Here is a 22,191-nt window from a genome sequence, read left to right as displayed (position 1 = left end):
CCGGCGACCTTTCATCGGACGTCGCCGGAGCGAGAGAAGGTATCGTTAAGAGAAAAAAAATCGGATGAGTATTCTATCAAATGCCATATACCAAATCCGTTTTCTCTAATGCTGTAAGAACACACGCAAATTAATTTTAGTTCAGTAGAAAAACTATTGCGCTCCATCAGTTCTCGTCGAGAGAGAGGTTAAAAGGCAGTCACTGAACATGGGGCCCACATGTCAGTTAGAACCCAAGAGGAGAGCTCGTCGATCGATTCCCCCGCGAAACAGAAATCTCGCTCTCGCCGCCGCCGCCGCCCCGCGTCTCCTCCTCCTCCTCCCTGGCCGGCGGCGTGAATTTGAACTACTCCGTCCGGCCAGCCTCCGCCGCTCCATGCCATATTCATCCCCTCCTCCTTAAATCCTAGCACCCTGACACCTCCAGTCGCCTTCCCTAGCCCTATCAACCCTTGTGTTTGTGAATGGTTGGATGGATTCCATCTCGGTGAATGATCTCGCGGGATTTTTTTTTGGGCACAATTGCGATCCGATCCGGGTATCCCACCGATCGACCGAAGCCGGGAGGGCACGGGCGATCAACTGGTTGGTTTATTCCGCGACCTCCACTTCATTCCATTCCACTTAATTCCTGTACGGAATTGCTTCGTTTTACTCAGTCTGGCCGATCCTAAGCATCTTTCAGTTTGTTGATCTTGATTTGTCTATGTCTACTCTATTTCGGGTTATATAAGCTGCAGTTTACCTCCCAGGATTTTTAACTGCGGCTTATGCTTTCTAGCACCCTCCGCTGTTAGCATTTGGATGTGTATGTCGTACGTGTAGCCAGTACCTACAATTAATTTCTGAGGAGATGGATTTTGGTGCTATTTTTCTAGTTAAGAGATGGATTTTGGTGCTATTTTTCTAGTTAAGCCGTCACTAGTAGGTTGTCCTTGCTTCCTGAAAAGCACCGGTAGATTGTTTGATACTTCTGATGACTTCTCCTGGTCAGTGTCTCTGAACATTGTACATGGTAGTCATACGTCTGAACTTTTTGACACAGCACATGTATTTGCTACTTGGTTTTGTTTGTTTCATTCTCCATTGCGTTATCTGCTGTCTATTGCATCTCCTGCATAATCTCACTTAATATATTACTCTACTGTATCTCCTCTGTAGTCAACAGTATAGGCTATAGCTGTATTAACATGGTCTGTCTATCTTACGTAAGTGATATGTCGTGTTAAACATTTGTTCTTGGCGGTGACAGAACATCGTCTTTGACACTTCATTGTGATCCCAATTAGAGACTAAAGGAATGCTTTCCAATGCAAAAGGTTGAGCTTACGAACGATCTTGTTTTTGCCACTAAGGAGATTCAGCTATGCTTGCCTACAAGATGATTTCTGACGGCGTTGATATACAAGGCATTACATCAAATACTATTCTGTTTACAAAATAAAATGAAATTGATTTTCAGTAGGCGGATACTGCTGGAGTTAATTCAGTAGACTACTTGTGATATCACCAAACTGCAGAAGCACTAGTCACTAAACACAGATAGATGTCCGATCATGTAGATTCTTATTTATGGTAAACCAATAAATCTGTACCTCTAGTTAAAGGTATATTTTTATGCCAATCGTCTAACTTTTGCTGCCCAAGTACTCCCTTAATTCCGTGAGGCAAATGTGACTACTTCCGGCATACTTGATGCCAGCCTGGTTTTAGGTCTAGTATGAGGCTTACACTATGTGCTGCATCAGCACTTAATTTAAGTCGATCTGTTCCAGATGGCTTTATGCCTCTTCTGTTATCCTGTGAACTTATGAATGATTCTGTTATCCTGCTCTAGTACTCGTATCTACTTTGTAGAAACAAAAAATTGTATTCAGTTTATCGGAATCTGGTGGTGTTGCAGGTCCGAAACAATGTGCTTGCTGATGTCACAATGTATATAGGATTGGCAACATGATCAGAGGCTATGAGCATGGTTATGTGCTGAAAATAACCTCTGTTGGTGATGGTAGGCAGTTTGATTGGGTTATTCTCCATAGTTTGTAATAGTTAGTGAAAAATAGATCAGTTGAGCATGAAAACTACGATATTATCGTCTAACTGGTATTATCTTCCAATTGCTTAGTCGCAGATATCAGTATTCTGGAAAATGGCATAAAATGTGGGCATCCAGTTCTGTTAATTGCTGGTAATATTGATCAGGACACTGTTTCAATCCAGTCCTTGTGGCCAATAAGATTGGAAGTGTATCGGAGTATGGAGACTGCAAGAAAACCTGGATGATATCACTTTCCAATTGGAGGTGATATGAGCTTCAACATCTATATACTGTTTTTTTCTTTCAAGAATACAACTCTATGTAATGTGAATAGTCAAGTGGAGATACACTCTAACCCCCCCCCCCCCTACACTCTTTCAGTCAGATTCTGTATCTATATTTCTCAATTTCTGATCTTCCTGCTTGCACTTATTACTACGATTGGCATGCAGGCTGAAAGTGAGCTCAAAGGAGAAGAAATTTTGGGTGGAAGATGCTTTGAATGCAATGGAAGTGTTATGGTTGGTACCCACTATAGTCCATATCAGAAGGTGAATGTTCTTTTTAGATCTTCAATCCATCACTCGTGGTGCATGTATTGTTCATCAGCCGTCAAATTCCCTGTGTCAGCATTTAGCAGTGTCAGTTCATATACTTCTGGCACTTTTATGAACTGCATTATTGTCTTAGTTGCACTACTTTCTTTTGTAATCCACTGCTAATTCAGTTAGTTGTTTGCTTTCTTGCTAGGATGCAGTGGAGAAAGCTATTGCTGTTGCTGGTGTCTATACTCTTTTGAGGCTGGCATCTAAAGTTGACTTCATCATAGAATCTCGAGAATGATTAGCAGAAGGTGGGTGAATGAAGCTATCATTTTTGCGACACATCGAAAGTGATTATTTATGGGTTCATCTTATTTTCTTTGGTGGAGATTATTTTCATGGTGGCATATTGTAGAACCTTTTTGGTCAATTAACAACAGATCGTATCGCCCTTCCTGTAGGTTGAGGTTGAAATTGTAAGGAAGGCCTTCAGTATAATCCCTGAAAAGGTTTGAAGTTTGAACACCATTTTAGTTACTCCAAGCATTATTAATGCATGATTCAATATTATGCGGCTGCGTACTACTGAAAATAATACTATTAGATCTCTACAGTCAGGTTCTTGCTAATGACAACTTAATGCTGCTACTGGCAAGTACGAGGACTTAATGGTTGCTGGGACTATTGACCCCACTAAGAGCAAGTTTTATAGTATAGTCCATTGCTAGCTCTAATTCATATATAGTCAATTTAATAGCCAATTCATATAATATTTGTTTACTATACTATTAATATCTGGTCCCACCTACCATACGCACATTACGTTTTGGAGTCCGTGCTGTAGCTGGCTACAAATCTATAGTCTGCTGCTTTTCTCTATCTTCTTTTATCTTTTTAAAATATGTTTACAGCTAGTTTATAGCCTTCTATTGTACCTGCTCTAAGGCATGCCATTATTTGATGAATTCTAGTTCCTGGTTACTGTATGGATCTTATCATTTCATTTAAGCCATGCTCAAATACTCACAATAATTTTTGTTAACTATTTTTCTCCTTTTTCTTTTATTAGTCATTTTATTTTTCATTCTGATGAGCTCATTACTCATTAGCCCCGTAGTAGTGTTTTCTTGGTCAGTTTAAGATGTTTGATAGTACGAAACATTAACCTTTCACTTACATATCCATACCCTAAATCTTTTTACTTATTATTTGTGCTTAGAGAGTTACTTTTGCAAAAGGAACATAATAGGCGGTGAGTTGAGGTGTCGCTTGGAGCATTCTGCATTGGTGGCAAATTAAGACATTCCTGGCTTGAGAGTTGAGACGTGGTTGTCGACGCCATAGAGAGCGAGAACGTACACCTGGTCTTCTGCAACCTGCAAACCAATGGCAGCTAGCTCTGGTAATCTCTGCACCTGATCCCATGCACGCCTTTGACTGTGCTATCTTGCAAATCTAGCATAGGGATACCACGTTGCAGAATATGGATTCTGATTGAGCAACGGCACTTGGCTTTTCTGTGAAACTGTGGCAACTAAATCTTTTGCTTACATACAGATAGGACGGCTGCACTTAGCAACACTACACCCGTAGCTAAGTGAAGTGATTTCATGAATGGGTGTAGCGTTTTCTTTAACCTTCAGTAAAAGAATACTTGATGCCAAATAGGAGTAGTTTTCAACTTAACATAGGGATAGAAAGTAAAGTAAAATGGGGGTGAGGGGTTCATTGGATACTCAAGAGAAGTCTGTGATTATGTAAGGCCCGGAATTTTAAACAGGTGCGTGCGCATTTGGCTTGTCACACACACATAGGATGCCCCCCTCTGCTTGGCTGCGTGTTCGCTTGTTTCTGCGTGCGCCTGCACAGCTGCAAATTTTCACCAGTGCCAGCAGTTGGGAGGTAGCAGTAGCAGTGGTAAACTAGCAAAGGCAAATTCACAGTGGGGGGCCTGGCTATCCATCCATCTCCTTGACCTTTTTTACCTGGAGCATGGAAGGAAATTCCAAAAACCCTCTTGAGCTCTTTCGTGCTTAGACAAAAAGAAAATACCGTTTGCTCCAAGTCCAAACCATTGTACTTTTACTGTAAGGCAACCCAAGCACACATATAGATACTGCTACATTATGTCTGCGTATGCATATAGTGACCGTTGTTTTGGGTCTTTGTGGTTGGTAACCACTCCTTGCACTGACAGTATGACTCTACTTATTAGACCTGTGCTGCCGTGCATTAGATGTAGTAGTAGTATAACGTTACTGCTAGTAGTATTTTGTTTGTGAAGGTTAGTAAAATAATTGATGGATTGTAAACAAAGTCTACCACTATAGTAGCAGTAGTAATACAAGAATAGTAAAAAAACACAAGATCCGGGTCGGCCGGCCTAGGGGTGGAAGGTGGCCGTCCACGCTCCGTGCAAATGTGATCTTCTTCTTCATCCTAGAGAAGAGGAGAGGCCAACGGCCGGCCATTAATATTCCCTCTTCGATGCCTGCATAAAAAGCTGTGTACTGTACTACTACCCCTCTCTCTCTCTCTCTCTCTCTGCCTCACTGGCACCTGTAGTTTAGCGCCGTTGCACGCTGCCTCTGTGTGTGTGACCTGGCTGGCTGGGGCTGTATGACTTTGCCTATTTGGTGCCTCGCTGTACTCTTGGGCCCGGGGTCTACTTGCGAAAAAATTTTTTAACCAAACAAGATGGAGGAAAAAGGGCAAGGATTGAGGAATATCTCTGTGGTGGAGATGGGTGATTATACTTGAATTTGCTGGTGTTTTTTTTTCTCATTACTTTTGCACCTCCAATCTTTGCAACTTTCCTACCTTTTGGGGAAGAATTAAATGTCTGTTCAAGTCTACAGGGGAATTTAGGCCCTGTTTAGTTCACACCAAACTTTCCCCAAACTTCCAACTTTCCATTACATCACATCCAAAACTTTCCTACTCACATAAACTCCCAACTTTTTTTTCCAAACTACCAACTTTCCCCAAACTTCTCTCCAATTTCAGAAACTAAACACACAGTTAGTTTTTTTTTCTATGCACAGAGTTGAATAGAAATTTCAGTTACCCCAAGATATACTATTTTACCAGCCATGATTTTTGAATCAGTAGTGCATTAGACATATCCCACCAACAAATGAATGTAGTTGTAGATTATCCCCCAACTAATAATGTGCGTGTGCAATGATTCTGTCATTTGCAAATTGCAATTGCCGCCTCAAAACGCAAATGCCAATATGTGACACCTGTGAAGTGAAAATGGTGTTGGCATCATAAAATATTTAACCAACCCCAAAGCATGGGTACCTTCTAAGTTAGCCACACAACTAATTTAACAGTGTACTGCTATCACACAGCTGTACAACTGGCATATCATTGCTATACACCAGTACAAAGTGCTCGTGCCCACCGTTTTATGCTGTAATCTCTCTCAACAACTGAATAGAAAATCAACCACAAAACTCCAGCTGGTCAATTCTTAGGGATATTCTTGATGCGGCGAAAATCTCTGAAAGCCAATCTTTGGTGCCACCTGGGTATTGTGCACTTTGTACTTTGAGCTGGAACGAACGGCTTGTGTCAGTTTTGGCCGTTGGTAAGGGACAAACAATACTGGAGAAGAGTATTCATTTCCCTCCTGCAATATCTTCTCACAGTGTAGTAGTATGGTCTAATGCGATCCATACGGAATTGTACACAGGAGTACATCCACATACATAGAATTGGGTGGTGGCCCCAAAAGTACTCTCCATCTACTTGTAGTAGCCTAGTATAATACTGGAATGTGATGTTTTACTAACTTTGTAAGCAAATCATGCATGTAGCCATGTAACTTAGGCTCCTTTGGCACATGGTAATTTTCAGAAAGTTGTTACATTCATCCATTCATGTAAAATCCATGCATTTCTAGTATCTTCAAAAGGAATATATAGGAGTATATTTCACACCATTGATGTGTTTATCTTGTGTCTTACAATACTCCTACCTAAACTAGTTCAGTTGGTTCCAGCGGGGGATGTTAATACATGCCGCATGAGCTATCAGTCATGATTGCAGCCAACATGTAATTGTAATGCTTCTCCAACTGAAATTGTCGAGTTGGGAGGTGACCCTGACCTGCACAAAAAGGTGAAAAAAAAGAAAAACAATCTTGCAGAGAAAGTTCTGCAATATTATCCATCGAGCAAACCAAAGCACAGGTAGGAGAAAAACTCCCACATGTACATTACCTACTCACTACCGGCCAGATATACATATATACAGAGTAGTGTGTAGCCTGGCTAATCAATTACTAAGAGAAAAAAAAAACCTCCAATGTTGCTGCTAGCAATCTTCTACCCATGCTCATGCAAAGGACAGCTACTGAGAGCAAGTTTAGTAGTACAACCCACTACTTACTATAAGCCAATATTAAAGCTAACATGTATAATAGGTTAGCTATAAGGTTAGCTTTATTTTTTTTTCATCCTCTCTCTTTATCTCTCTATGAATTTAATGCTTATTTCTTGGAGCTTGTGTGGAGCTAGCTCTTGCATGAGAGCCATCACTCCCCACTTTTCTTTATCTCTTCCACATAAGCATTTAGCTTGCTTATAGCTCACCATTATCCTTTCTCTCAGAGATTGTTGCAAGGGAGGAGGATATGCATTGTTTTTTATCTTTAGTTTTTTCTTTAAGCAAATAGGGTAGTGTAGTACTTTGGGTCATGGGGAACAGCAAAAACAGCTGTCTGGGGTTGCATATGATTAGTAGGGCAAAAGCTAGTGAGTGTGTGTGTGTGTGAGAGGGAGAGTGTGTGTGCAAGAGGGAGGAGGGGCCTTTTGTGAAAATAATGATAAGTTTTGGGGAGCAAAAGGTGAGAGGGGAGAGGGTTTTCCAATCCAGCTTCCAAGTCAAAAGGGTCGCCCGGGAACGAAGAAGAAAGCTCAAAGCTAAGCTGGGCTGGCTGCTGCGGGCATGCCAGCATCATTGCCGCTCTTTTCTGCTCTGTTGGCATCCGAGACGCCTCCTCTGTAAAGGCACACCAAAGCTCTCTTCTTGGACCCTCAACAAAAATTCAGCAACTGCAAATACTATTAGTTATTATAGTTATGTCAGTTAGTAGTATTAGATACAGGGATCAATTATCCCTTATTTAATTCTCCCTAATGATCCTTTTCTGTGTTTTGTTTACTTTCTCTCTGGATATATGGTGTGCCATTCACAAAGTGATTGACTTGCTTTATTTCATTGAGGATTCTTTCCAACCTTGTTTAGGCTCTGGCTTGTTTGCCCGTTGATTGAGTTGGTCCAAGAATCAGGATATATGATATTCATGACTTACTGGAAAGCTGTTAAGCAACAGCACTAACACTGGTACTAAGCTAGGCATGTTCTTTTACCAGATCAGATAATTTTCATCTGTTTACTTTCTGTTATGTGAAAATGATCCGAGATTTATTGCTGTGGAGAGCACACAAGCTGGAAGGAAAAGATGAGTATGGGTGCCATTTTTGGGCTTGGAGGGTGGTCCTTTTCTCTGCTGTACATTTTTTTTCTACAGGATCCCTGCTGTACAATGGTAGTAGCTTCTTGCTTCAATCAGGGCAAATGGAGGACAGATTTTAGCTTGAGCTAACATGTGAGCAGGCTGCTGGCCACAGTGCATGTTTGCACACATGGTAGGCCCTTAACTGAGTGGACTGAATGGGGGTAAGGTAAGGTGAAAACCAGACTCTCAAATTCACTTTCATTTTTTCCAGTTCCATTGGAAGATGTTTCACATGAAATCCAACTGCATGATCCTAAAAGGCACTTATTACTCCTGTAGTACATTGCTTGTAACATCTCTAATAATGCGCGGGTCATTGTCGCCGAAATCTTAACCCGATTCCCTTTTATGTGTCTGTACTCCTATTAGTATATACTAAAACATCCATGTTGTTCATGAAAATGGCTCATTGCTGGTGACATGCTGATGATCGCATCACGGGCGTATCGCTGTCCGCAGCAATACGTTTTGATGCGAACTGAAAACATTTTATCTGTACTCGCATGCCTGCTTCGTAATGTAATGTAATGCTTGTGATGTTATTGCAAGCGATGTTTGATATAATTGCTTGGTTTTATGTCATGACAGGGAAGAGAGGGAGGTGGTCGCCGTCATGGACTGATGAGGGCCGTGCGTGTTCGTTCGCCAGGCCAGGACAACCCAGCAAGCATGCTAACTGGTAAGCATCCATCAAAGCTTTTCTCTGGAAAACAAAACTTGGCCTCAGAAAGTGGGTTCTGATGAAGAAAATGGGTAGGAAAAACAGAAAAAAAAATGGGTAGGAAAATGAAAGGGGAGATGGTTGTAAAACCCTTATCCTCCCATGGCTCCATGCCAGGGAGGCATGGAGTGATGGACACAGGTCAAGAGGAGAGGTGCAAGTGCAAGAAGGCTGTTTTCTTTGTAAACCAGCTAGTAGTAAAAACTTGCAATTCTCTAATCAGTGAGCCAGTGACCCCTCCTGGGTGCAGGTCTCCTAGGAGATAGGGCAAGGGAAATGAGGCCAGGTATCCAAAGGCCCATGTCTCTATTTACCAGGAAATGCTATGGGTCCCCATCCATGCCCCCCTAAAACAATCACTGCTTTCCTCCTGGAACAAAACATACTATTATAACTTTATAAGGGATGTAAACATGTTGTATGGTAAATTTAGCTAGCCAGACATGATTAATAAGGATATGCGCTTTACAATACAAAGGGGTGTTGTGTAGTATGAAAGATGACTATATTGTATTATAATTTGATGATATCTTTAATGCAATAGGTTTATATTTAATCATTAACAAGCACAAGTGATTATAGCTATGTTAAAATGACTAGTTTTATGATCTTCTATAATCGATACGAGAAGACAGGGCAGATGTCCCTTTTGCCAACCATTCAAACTCATCTCGTTTGATAACTACAAGATTGACCAACTCTACTCTTGAACTTATGCATATGATCCATAAAAACCCAAGCATATGTGGTGGTCACTATTCTAGAAGATACCAACCTTGTGAACTATTTCGTCTCATGTGCTGCTAATATGCTATATACGAGCTACGTGTTGAGTACCTGGTATATTTTCACAACACACCAATATCTCTAGTATTTCACCTCACTGCATAAAATCGCAAAACCACCAAAGAACACCCTAATACGGCTGCAACTACCACCATAAACATTTGGCCATATGTAAAAACAAACGTCACCAAATCACAAGGGATGAAGTCACAACTCACAAGTCATAACCTCCCAGCCCAACCAAGGAGGAAGGAGGGACTTAGGCCAACTCATCAACACCAAACAGTGTCCACCCTCTCTTGGTCCCCCTAGCAGATCCCACCCCCATAAAACTGCCCCTCCATTGGTTGGCTCCATTGGCACAAGCACAAGGCCCTCCACTTCTCTCTTCACTCCCTTCCAGCTCCCCCCAAAACCCCATTTCATTCCAACCTTTCAAATCCGCCATCACCACCTTTTTTTCCCCACACACACACACACACACACACACACATATACACATTGACACATAGCAGTAGTGTGTGTAGTACTAGTACAAACACACACAACACAAGCTTCTCTCTTCCCTTCTTGGTTTTGCCCAAGAAACGAAAACCAAAACCAAACCCAAGAACTCTCCTCAAAAGAACCACCTCACTTCATAGCTCTCACAAGGCTCACGCACACATAGAGCTTGTGAGAGCTTCTTCTTTCTCTCTCTCTTGTCCTTGTGGTAGCTGGTGCTTAAAGGAGGAGGAGGTGAGGAGGAGGCGCAATGTCGGAGCAGCCATTGCCGCAGCCTCGGAGCAGCATGCGGGAGGCGCTGGAGAAGGAGGACAAGGAGAAGGCGGCGGCGGCCAAGGAGAAGGCCGCCGTCCCCAAGAACGGCGGCAACGGGGGAGGAGGCAAGAACGGCGGCGGTAACGGCGGCGGCAACGGTGGCGCCGGCGCCCAGCCCGGGGAGGAGACGACGAGGGAGATTCAGGTGGTGAGGGAGGCGTACCGGAGGGAGCCGGCGGCGCCGGCGTACGTGATGCCGGAGGAGCCGCCGGCCATGGTGGAGCTCGTCGGGTGGTACCTCTACGGCTTCTGCTCCTACTTCATCACCCACCTGCTGCTCCCCGTGCTGTTCCCGGCCATCATCACCCAGGTCGCCTTCCCCGCCTCCGACTTCACCCCGGACACCAAGTACATCGTCAAGGGCGCCACCTGCTCCATCCATGAGATGTCCATGTAAGAGAGACTCAGCTCCCTTCCCTCCACTGTTTGTTCAAATCTTTTCACTTCTTCTTGGCTGTTTTCTCTTTGTTTTTTTGAGGGGGTTTGGTGGGGTTTTTTGGTTTGAGTTTTGAAGGGGTTTTCAGTTTGTTTCCTTGGTGATTTGTTTTGTTTTCTTCTGGGTGTATTTTTCTCACTCCTTTTTTTTTTCCTCTCTTCAAAATGGTTGAGAAAAATACTTGCATCTGTGTGAGCTAAGCTAGATTTACCAAGTTACTATCATTTTTCCCCCTTGTGTTTGCACTGGAAGTAGTACTATTAGTATTTATTCTTTCCTTTTTACTAGAACTTTGAGCAACTTGACTAGTGATGACTCTTGCAGTGAGGTTTTTCTTCTTTCCTAGTGTTTCCCCTCTCTAGCTCCTCTTGTTTAAGACCTCTACAAGCTTATGTCTCCGCTTTTTGAAGTTTCCACCTGATGTCTTCCTAAAATATGCTTCTTGTTTTGTACATCAAACGAACAGGCATAGTGCACTTAGGAAAAAAAAACTTACTCTTTTTTCTCTGTAGTTTTCTTGCTAGTCTCTTCTCTGCTCTTGTTCTTGGTTTGAAAGTTTTGAGCTCGTTTTAACTTTACATCGTCCTTCATCTTGTGATCTGTACTCGTAGTTCTCTACTCCACCTTTTTTTAACCTCTTTTACCCACACATCTTCAAGGTACCCCAAATGTGAAAATAAACTGGTGTATAGTACTTCAAAGATTGGATTTTTCCGGGCTGCACTTTATATGTGGCGTATATGCAAAATCCTAAAAAGAAATAGCCCGTGATTCCTGAGATTCCATGTTTCTTTGCTCTCCATTATTAGCAGATAAGAGATTCTTGTGCAAAGCTCCAAAAGATGCTACTGTTTGGTCCTAGATATTGTTCAGTGAGGCTATTTCCCACATCCCACATTTCTCTTTTATTAATATATTTTCGTTTTTCCTGAGATTTTCTCTACCTAGACACGTAATGAACTGCATCTTTTTTTGTCAGTTTCTTTTTGTTGTACTACTACTAGCTGTGCTCTTGTGACTGTGAGAGACAAGATTTCTTGGGAGGAGGATAAGGTCAAACAAGAAATCCCTAGGGGTGCCTTTGTAAATTTGTTTTAAAAATCTTCCGAACGTTGAGAAACATTAGGTGGTGAGATCGAAAATGTAGTACTGAATGGACAGTGGAAGCCATAAGTATGAAATTTATGAGGTACCCCAAGCCGAGGCCTGTGTGTCTCATTAAATATGGCCTGTGAAACTTGCTTCCATGCTTCAGATAACTAGCCATATTTCATTTCAACTACTAGTAGTACTGCAAAATTTCTTTTGTGATCCATGCAGTGCCATATACCCCTGGAGATGGTAGTAGCTCATTTCCTTGGCTGATAGATCTAGTTTGTGTAGCTGAGGGTTACATTGCTTTTGTCTCACTTTTGATAGAACCAAGAAAAAGAGTGCGCAAAAGCAGGGCCATGCTTTTGCCTATTCTCTTTGGCCTGCCCTCCTCCCTCCCTTTTATTTTTTTCTCTTTTGAACAGGAAAAGAGGCCCCTAAACCGTTGCAATTTTGCCTTTAACCCCAAATGCTGTTGAGGGCTAGCCGCATGACCAGCCAACTGGTAGGTGCACCACAGTATGGCATGCTTAAATTGCATCAGGCCAACTAACTGCCCTTGATTGCAAGGGAGATTGTTGATGCTACTTAAATGTGTCAACGTTGACACCTCAACACACAAAAGTTACCATCTTTTAACGGGTTAATCTGGTATGAACCCCTGGAATTCTAGCACGGTGACTTTCAGCAGGCAATGCATGTGCTTCTTGCAGTTTATGTTCACGCATTGTTTGTACACCCTGGAAGCTTTTACTGCATAAATTTCATAGCATGCAATGTTTACCTGTACATGTTCATGTGATGCAACCAAACCATCATGGTCACACCAAGTTTGTGAAATGTTGGCAGGTACCAGAGGCTGACCAAGCATTCGATTGCCATTGATGGATCCCGGCTGTCCCCGTTGGGCTGGAGTGGCCTATCATGGGCGATTGGAATCCTCATTGCGGCTCCGATCCTCACCCAGGCTGCACACCACCTTGACCGTGGCCAGTATCAGTCGCTCATCCTCATTGCCGCGACATCGTTTGGCTCATTCTTCTGCCTCCTCACTGGCTTCTTCAAGACAGTCTGGGTGTTCCTCTTCTACATCCTGTTCATTGGTGCATCCATCATTGTTGCTGAGGCTGTGCATACACGCAATCTTGGACTCATGATCCGTGGCCTTGCAGCACATGACTCTGGCAAGCACCTTGTCCTTCGCCGTCGTGCTGCTGCCAGTCAGCTCACCCTGTATTGCACTGCCATTGGTGGCATTGGGGCTGCGCTCATGGCTGCTTTCATGTACCACATGCTTCGGCGCACTGACCAGCTCACAGGCCTTTGGGTCGTCTCCATCTTCAGTGGCCTTATCTGGTTCATTGGTATCTGCCATGGTCTCTTCACAAACCGACCCAGCAGCTCATCGCCCACCACAGCATTTGAGCCTAACTTCTTCACCAAGCTCAGCTACAGCATGACCCTTGTGCGATACCCACAGGCCATCGGAAGCTTGGTTGCAGTGTTCCTTTCATCTTTCGCCACAATGTGCATCTTCACCAGTGGCACATTGTATGCTATTGGTGGTGTTTGCATCAAGCCAGTCCTTGTGCTCGTGCTCTGGATACTCTACTTCCTGTTCCCGTTGATCTCACTTCCGCTGCTGCACCCAATCCAGATCATCATCCGTGCTGATGCTGTTCGCATGCAGCTGCTTGGGTTCATCATCTGCCTATTTGTGTCTGGTGCTGGTTTCTACTTCAAGAGCCACAGGTGGAGAGCCGCTCACATCATTGTGATCGCTCTTGTCCAGAGCACAGCCAATGGTGTGCTGTACTCATTTGGTCGCATTCTGCTGCTCGATGCCTCGCCACCAGGGAAGGAGGGTGCTTTTGCGGTGTGGTATGCATTTGTACGCTGCATTGGTGCTATGATTGGCTTCGCTGCTGCATCCGCTGGGCCTGGGCGTGCTGGAGGATCGTTTGCTGCTGCGTTCCTAGGCAGCTTCCTCGGCATCATTGTTCTGATCTTTGGTAATGTGAGCAACATCGGGGCGCTGAAGGCTGCTGGGCATCTGAAGGGAATGGAAGACGAGAAGAGGCTGGGCATGGAGAAAGGGGAAGGCATGAGTGCGGTTGCCGATTCCGGCGAGGGAAGGGGGAGGGTATGATGATGATTAAATGGGCTTGTGGGAAGGAAAGATTGGAAAATTGCTGTGGAGGTTGTGTTTGTGAGAGGGATTTGTTCTTCTTTCTTGTTTCTTTCTTGTTCATGTTTCAGTGACACTGTTAATTCGGTGCTTTGCCCCCCTTGGATGCATGATGATGATGACATAGTGGTAGAGGAAGTGTGCTAGTTGTTAATGTGTTATTCTTTGCTTGGAAGACAATTGTAACTGATGATATGGTTCTTTGTTCATCGCCACCGAAATTCTCTCTGGCAGTCATGCTTCGTGGTTGCTTTTCTGTTGAAAATGTGATTGTCAAAGTGAAATAAAACCCTTATATAATATTTCTATTGCATTGTGCAAACAAATTTGCGCAATCTTGTCACCTGATTTCTGGAGGGTGAAATGCAAGATACTATTGTCACTATTTCCTGTCAAAACAAGAATTATTAAAAATAAGTCCGGGAGCTGGAAACTGACCGGTGTACCAGGCAACATTGTTATTCCGGGTCAAATTCTATTATTTTTTTTCCCTGTACTCTATTTGAAGTTACCTTTGAATTTTCAACTTTGCCCAGCAGGTTCTTTAGGGTTAGGGTTTAGGGTTAAACTGAAAGAGCACTGAGGCTTAAACTGATTTCGTGTTCTTGAAACCTGGATAAGGGCTCTTTTAGAACGCAAGAGCAAGAATTTACAAGAAAACATAAAATCCCTATATAATTTCTCTATATCAAATAAAACATAAAAAAAAAAACTTATGCTAGGTATGCTGGATAGGTCATGTTATATCATCCTATGTATTTTTTCTTTTTCAGTAATTATATCATCCTATGTATTTTTTTCTTTTTCAGTAAATCTCTATTCTGAATTTTTATTTGCACGTTTCCCAAGCTCTTAAACGTCATGTTTTGTGTAAAATTTTCTATATAATTTTTTTAGAATATTTTTCTAAAGCAACTTTCCAACTTTGCAACTAGCTAATTCATTACTTCATATCCTCAAATAGCTATCACAGGAGTCGGATTATCCATAAATTTTAGCTATTTTGTTGTTCGGATGAAAATATAGATATTATCAACTGTTAGAGACACATGGATTTTGGCATCATTTGTGATGCCATCCTAATGACTTTTCTGCCAAATGATAAGGTTTGCAGTAGCCGTTGTAAACTGTCGAACCCTTGAGGATACCCTCCATACCTTTGTCGAAGGATGCATCCGGGCTTATTTCCAGACAAATGTGATGTAATCCTTCTGACTTTATCAGCTGATCATTGCACAAAACATTGTACTTCCAACCATTTGTTTAGTGTAAACATCAGCACAAATAGTTGAACACAAGCAGTTACTAGTTCTTACTTAAAAGCTCTGGATAATTTTTTCTATGTGCATTACGAATGATGATCACCTGACACATCCCCTTTGCATGACAGGTTAATGAAGGGTTTAAGAGAACAACCTCATGGCAAAATGAAGCCTTAATTTCTCTTTCAGAGTTTGTTGGGATGAAATCAGCTTTGTACATTAAATAGTTTGTATTATTTTTTCTCTAAAATCATAAAAGAGTTTGTTTTTGTGTTGTGTTCTTCTACCTCTTGCAATTAAAGAAAATGTACCTGCTCAAAGAATCTCTCACCTCATCAAGACATCAACAGCAGAAACACATCACAAACCAGGAGACGACTTATCCAAATCAACAACCAAATGGGACTGCAATTTAGCTCAAGTTGCAGTCCATCTACGGCAGAATTAACAATAAAAACAACAACAAAAAAAGAGAAAAATTTAAATAATGGTGATTAGGTCAAGAAGCATACGTACAATGAGGTTTACGGAGCCGTCCATATCAAGCCGTCTCGACGTACACATCGGGTCATGAGTAATTAGTCTCGTCGGCTGCATTAATATACTACCAGTACTACTACTAATGACTTCATTATTCTCATTGCGCATGAAGGGTGTGATGGTCAACTCGGTTAATTAATTACTATTTGGACAGATCATTTGGAGAATTTAGAAAAAAAAGTACACTATGATTTATGGGAGTTCATATATAGTCCAAAAGTTGCTTATGAAAATACTCTATTTGACAATTTGTGCCAATTCCATAGTCCAAAAGCCATCAATAAAGTGGACTATTGTGCAAGCTCTAGATGCTTGAGTGGCCATGAAATCATCCATGCATTTTTATAATTTTATTTAGTGGTAGACTTTGGATGCGTGAAGAGCAAAGTTTATGGGGGCGTATTAGAGAAGATTAATTGTGATTTTGGGGGTCCATAACTGTGACTTTTTCCTACCCAATAAAACAATTATTGATGGCAAAGACTAAACTATAAGCCAGGGAGGCAAGTTGATCTTCCCCCCTATTATCAGGATTTGTTTTTTTTTTGAAAATAGAATTTGAATTTAATCTTTTTACATATATACACCCGGCTACATATGTACTAACTACAAGTAAAGTAAAGATATATACAAAGAATTTGTATTATTCGAAGCTGAAATCATGCTTGAAAATTTCTAAGTTCCAAACAAAGCCTTGGACTAAAACTCATATTAATTGTCACTTCAACTTAAAACAAAGTAGTCAAGCATTAGCTTTACAGAAGAAACATGGTTAGCCATGTGTTGATGGACCACTTGTTGAGTTGAGAATAATTATACTAGTTTATGATGGTAAGGTTGGTTAACCTACTCAAGGAGTAGATATTTATGTGGTGTTGGCATGACATATTTAGAGGCAGGGAGACAGGGAGGCAAGCAGCATGGGTTGGGCATGATGATGAGCCCCTGTTTCCTAATGTGCCTGCCCTGGCCCTGCCAGTGGCCAGTAGTAGGTAACCCATGATTTCTGTGGGTTGCACACCATTGCTTGTTTTCCTCTCATCACCTCAAGAATGGAGTATTCTTGTTTTTAAAATATCACCCTAAGTTCTTTATTATTTTCTTTGAAAAAAAGAATAAAATGGCCATGAGTTATTTTCCAATGGAGTAGTGTTTTTTTCTACTGACTCCATTTCATAATAGTGCTTGGCAATATTAACTAACTAACTAACAAACAAATGGTTTAATTGACCACTGATATCTTTTAAACCGTTCGATCAAGTTGGATGGGACTAATATATTTAAATTTACCGTGTAACATACTTTACTAATATTACTTGTAGATTTATTTATAAAACAAGAGTAGTCGAACTAAAACAATGATAAGTTAAATTTTGAGAATTGTTACTATGAAACAGAGAAATTAGAAGAAATTCAGAAAGAGAAAGAGGGAGAAGGAGAGCATGTAGTATGATGATTGCACATGTGCAGTGCAGGTGCAGGGCCCCAGTGTCATCTCCTGCACTTCACTTGTGCCATCCTCTTCACTTGTGCAGTCTTTACTGTAAGAATTTTCTTGCAAGTTGAGAAGAAACAGACAAGGGGAGCTCTTCTTTCATACCGTTGCCAGCACGGCTATTCAAGCAAAGTCTCTTTGACTTTGACCTCCACGCTGGCACTTGCCCTACGCTTTGCTATCCCGTCCCAAACGTTTTTCTCCTGTTTCTACATCACTCCATCAAACCGCCCGTCTAACACTCCGAAGTACATAATCCGTACTTCACGTCGATGCCTAAAAACGTACTACTCCCCCACATTCCAATATTAATATACAACGGACTATAGGATTAGGTTTTTTTTTTTAACAGAGCAGTAATATACAAGGTTGCACTTATATTAATATGGTGGGATTAAGTATTTATAACCATGACTTAAATTGAGATGTACATAAATCATTTTCTTATAGATAATGGATTGTTTCATTAGTCAATAAAAACATCCTACACCTTTACATCAACTCATCAAGGATGCACACATGCAGTAAAAATAAAAGTGAAAGAAAGATGAAAAACCGTAGTAGGTAACATGAACATGTCATGTTGTCTAGCGATATTTTGCTCTATTACAATCATGAAGAGAATATCGGGATTATATGCTATACTTTGGAACAACGCCTTCAGAAATAAAGATCTTTTGATGATGTCAATTTCTAAAATGTATTTGAATTTAATGGCATTGCCTTCTAAAATCAAAGTGACCAAAGAATTTTTAAACTTAATTTTGATTTATTGTATTTCACCGTAGTTTATTTTTTTAGCATTGACTTTTAAACCACGAATATAAATATAAAAGCTTTATCTATAAATTATTTTTAATATCTTTGTTTGTTTTTCTATGACATACCAGCCTAGCTTAACTGCTTAAGTGCTCAACCGATCAGACACTTCGTATCCGGCTTTCTATAACAAGCAATTGTCCTTTTACCGTTTTATCTGCTATTGCTTGTTATAGCCGTTACGCTGAATTTACCACAGGTCACTCACGTATAGATACTAATACTGTAGAGTGAGCTGTAGTAGCAGTAAACGTCGCTTAAAAGGCGGGAAAAGCTACCGTTGCAGGCAACAACACTGAACTACATGCCGGCAATTGCCTGTCTTCTTCTTGTTTTAATCATTCAATCACCTCGTCTTTTCTTGCTTAATCCATCCCTCTGGCCTCTTCTCTTCTTCACCTGCCATCCTCATTACTTTACTCCATTGCATTCTTGTTTACAAGCTTAATCACCATAGGTTATTACTAGTCAGTGTTAACTAATGCAAGTTGATAATAGCCGTTCTCTGATCGCCGGTTGGAAGGTAAAGATATGAAATTAAGGAGTTGACCAGCGCAATTTCTGCACTAGACAACAAACTGATGTTTTGGAGTCATTCATACATCAGATTATAACTAATCAAGATGCCTCTAACCCAACCAAAGCCTGCGTGTTCTCTTATCTGCATTAAGCCCTGCTTGCTTTGTTGTTTCTTTCAGGAAGAATGACGAAACTTGAGCCGGCAAGATTCCTTCCTGCATCAGGTTCAGTTCAGAATTGTAGTTTAAGAACAAGTTTCAGTTGATCAGCAGCAGCATCAGCTGAGGCCAAATTCTCCTGTTTGTCAATGCTCTGGCCAACAGTTTCAGATCATGATATTATTATCTAAAAAAGATAGTTTCAGATCATGGTCAGATTTCAGAGGGTAAGAAAAAAAAAGTAAGTGATAATAATAATACAATTGGTTAAGGACAGTTTTAACAAGTAAGCTCACACCTGACCTTGAGAGCAAAAGTTCTAGAGCTGCTCTGATTCAAAAGGCCAGCCATGCTCAGATTGCTTTATGATGTCCTTTTGATTAATCAATCCAAACTAAACTGATACTAGTACTGCAAAGTCATCACCAACACGAACAAAAGAAAATAAGAAACAAGAAAGCAAATTAAAGGACAGAACAGTCAAAGCGAGCGCGCCAACTCTTTTTGAACGGCGGAAAAAAGAAACAAAAACCAGCACAAAAGGTGAAGGAGGAAGATGAACTCATTCCTCAATCCTCCAGCGTTTACCTGTCGCTGAAATTGGGGCGACCCTGCAAATCTCTGAAGACCAGGATGATATTCAGATTTGTCCATACAAACTATTATATTGTTTTTGTAAAAAAAAATCAGATTAACTGTTGAATTAGATTGTGGTGGTTTCAACTTTCAGGTGTGGAGTCAAGAACAAGTCATGTGAATGCAAAGTGCCCAAAAAGCCTAGATTTGAAGTCACATAGGACACCTATCCTGAGCACTAACTGAAATCTGTTGTCACTTGATGCATAAGATTTGTGTACCCATGACAGCCAACAATGGCTGGATAATGTTAGACATATTGGTTGACATCACACCAGGCCACGAATTCCTAATCCCTAATCCTTCTTCCTTTTAGTGCCAAAGTTGGTGTAGGAGCAGTAAACAGCAACATGAGTATGTCCTAAGAATTCAGAGGTACTGTAGAAATGATTAACATATCTTCATTTATTTTACTGTTCTACTAACTTGTATTAGCTCAAATTAATGCCTAGCAATCCTTTGATGGGTTTTGCAAAAATTAAAAAAAAACGTACTTTTTTTCTGTCCAAACTATAGTTGTTGTAGGACAATAGTTTATAAACTTTTCCTATGTGCGACATGATTATTATTTTGAAGGTGATTGGAGGTTACAAAAAAAACTTTCTCATGCAGTAGCTTTCAGTGTGAACAGTAAGAGAACTTACACATGACATCTTCCATCTAGAAGTGCAGGTATCATGAAGAAAAAAAAGGACATGGCAACAAATCCATTTATTTCAGCCAAAATAGATTATGTAAGCAGCAGCCAGCCATCTCTCTGCAATCTAGATAAGAAAAGAGAAAAAGAAAGAAAATTAAAGTTGAGGTGACAAGTGCACATAAAAGTCTTTTAAACGTCTAGGTATGAAATTATGTGATCCTTTCGCATCTTCCAAACTCCAATCCGTCTCATCTGCTCCTCCTCACATCATTTTCGGTTTTCCTGTGAGCGATGCAAAGTCTACTCTTGTGTGTGCATGTGTGGAGACTCAGAGACCACGATTCTCACTGCAAATATATCATTTTCTTTCTCTCTTTTTTTTTCACCACCGTTCAACTCTCTCTTTTTGACACAACAGCGATCTCCCTGTCGTGTTGTCAACTTGTCATTTAGGAATATGTGTGTGTGTTTTTCTTACTGGATTTCACCTATATATTTTGTTCATTATGATCTGTACTTTTTCCATGTTATCAATTTGAAGGTAGCCAGGGTTTTTGGGATTCACTGATCTTACTTACCATCTGAGTGCACACTCACAAGAACCATAAAAAGGCCCTTGCATGATGCGTCTTCCATGTAATCGAAAAAAATAGCTCCTGCAAGACGACAAACCATTTAGTTACCCATACTCTTTTCGTACATGGTATCTCCAAACCTTGTCACATAATATTTAATTCAGTTCTAGAACCGGTTGACCCCAAAACATAAAAGCGGCACCCTCCATTTCCATCTAGTGGTAGTCAAATACGATGAAAAATCCGGGTGCAGGCTAGACTTGAATTTGGACCCGGCGTACATATCTACATACAATTTGGTCAATACTCTCAATCTTTTCCATGAAAAAAATCAAAACTTGTCCAACTCATGACGACATAGAAGCTGCATCTGATGGTCACATTCAGCTGGCTGGGTCTGGAAGTACAACCGCTGGGCCAGTGTTGATTTCTTGGCACACCAAAGCCAAAGAAGGCCACAAGGTTATCTTCAAAGTCTCAAGTCTAGTCTTGTTCCATATGAACACTTGCCCTGTTTGTCATTTCTCTTTTTTTTTTCTCACTTGATGCAAATGTTGCAACATCATCAAGATGTTGAGGCCTCACAGGGCTCCAAATGATGGGGCATGCTGGAGAGAAATTAAAAGGTAAAAAAAAAAGAGAGGACAAAAGATGATGCTGATGAGCTTTATTCCAGTCATTGTTAAACAGCAACTGGCCGGCTAGGTGTGCCGTTTGGTTTTCCATATTGGCAACTAGGTGAGCATCAAGCCATTTTTGACCCAAAAAAGGGATCAAAGTGATCACATCTACATGTAAAAGAAGATAAGAGTTGTAGATTCTTACGGAGTACATTTTACTTTGGATGTATAATTGGAGTGATCTTTTTTAAAAGCATGCCTTCGAAAAAAATCTTGCTGATGAACTAGGCATGTGGTTGGTCTGAGAAACCACACATGTTTGGCTGCAAGAATACCTTTTTTTCTCTCAGTGAGATTTTTTTGTCCACATGAACTGTAAACATTGATAGTGAACCATCATTTTGAGGTCATGTTGGTTACAGGTAATACTGTAGCAAATTTTAGTTGGGCTTGCAAGAACAGGTGGTGAACATCAAATGATTAGCTTTATGAAGCTGTCTGGATGGTGAGATTAAAAATAGTTAGTAAAAGAGACGAACTTGTCTATTGTAGAGTGGATATGCATGTACTATTGATTACTGCCAATAAAAAGGACAGGACAGCCATCATAGTGGGTTAATTTAGAAGACTAGCACAAGTGCTCAGTGATTTGTTTGTGATTTTTTTTATTTTAAAAAAGAAGCTGAAAGTGAGAGGATGGACACAGGACAGGAGAATTGTCTGCTACTTGAAGCCTGATAACTACAGATGCTACAAACATAGATCTTTTGGCCCA

The 22,191-nt window shown here is 41.0% G+C and overlaps 1 protein-coding gene, 1 long non-coding RNA gene and 1 other non-coding gene across 4 annotated transcripts; all 3 read left to right on the top strand.

Moving 5' to 3' along the window:
* Positions 1–219: 219 nt before the first annotated feature.
* LOC9267527 (uncharacterized) lies at positions 220–6,872 on the top strand. Of its 2 annotated transcripts, XR_010742013.1 has the most exons (7): positions 220–585; positions 1,904–2,008; positions 2,126–2,302; positions 2,491–2,589; positions 2,789–2,891; positions 3,042–3,089; positions 3,800–6,872. It is a non-coding gene; the product is annotated as an uncharacterized protein (transcript). The 2 variants fall into 2 exon arrangements; XR_010742014.1 differs by lacking the exon at positions 1,904–2,008 and having other exon boundaries at positions 3,800–6,708.
* Positions 6,873–8,142: 1,270 nt separating this feature from the next.
* On the top strand, positions 8,143–9,215 carry LOC136356941 (uncharacterized). Its single transcript, XR_010742015.1, has 3 exons — positions 8,143–8,281; positions 8,699–8,789; positions 9,082–9,215. It is a non-coding gene; the product is annotated as an uncharacterized lncRNA (long non-coding RNA).
* Positions 9,216–10,140: 925 nt separating this feature from the next.
* On the top strand, positions 10,141–14,367 carry LOC136351086 (uncharacterized). The gene is made up of 2 exons (XM_066311583.1): positions 10,141–10,829; positions 12,814–14,367. The coding sequence occupies exons 1-2, from the start codon at positions 10,372–10,374 to the stop codon at positions 14,111–14,113; spliced, it is 1,758 nt and encodes a 585-aa protein (XP_066167680.1). The 5' UTR covers positions 10,141–10,371; the 3' UTR covers positions 14,114–14,367.
* The last annotated feature ends 7,824 nt before the right edge of the window (positions 14,368–22,191 follow it).

Source organism: Oryza sativa, chromosome 6 (assembly GCF_034140825.1).
Source record: "Oryza sativa Japonica Group chromosome 6, ASM3414082v1".
In the NCBI taxonomy this organism is placed as follows: Eukaryota; Viridiplantae; Streptophyta; class Magnoliopsida; order Poales; family Poaceae; genus Oryza; species Oryza sativa.
This window is presented reverse-complemented; position numbering and strand designations above follow the sequence as displayed.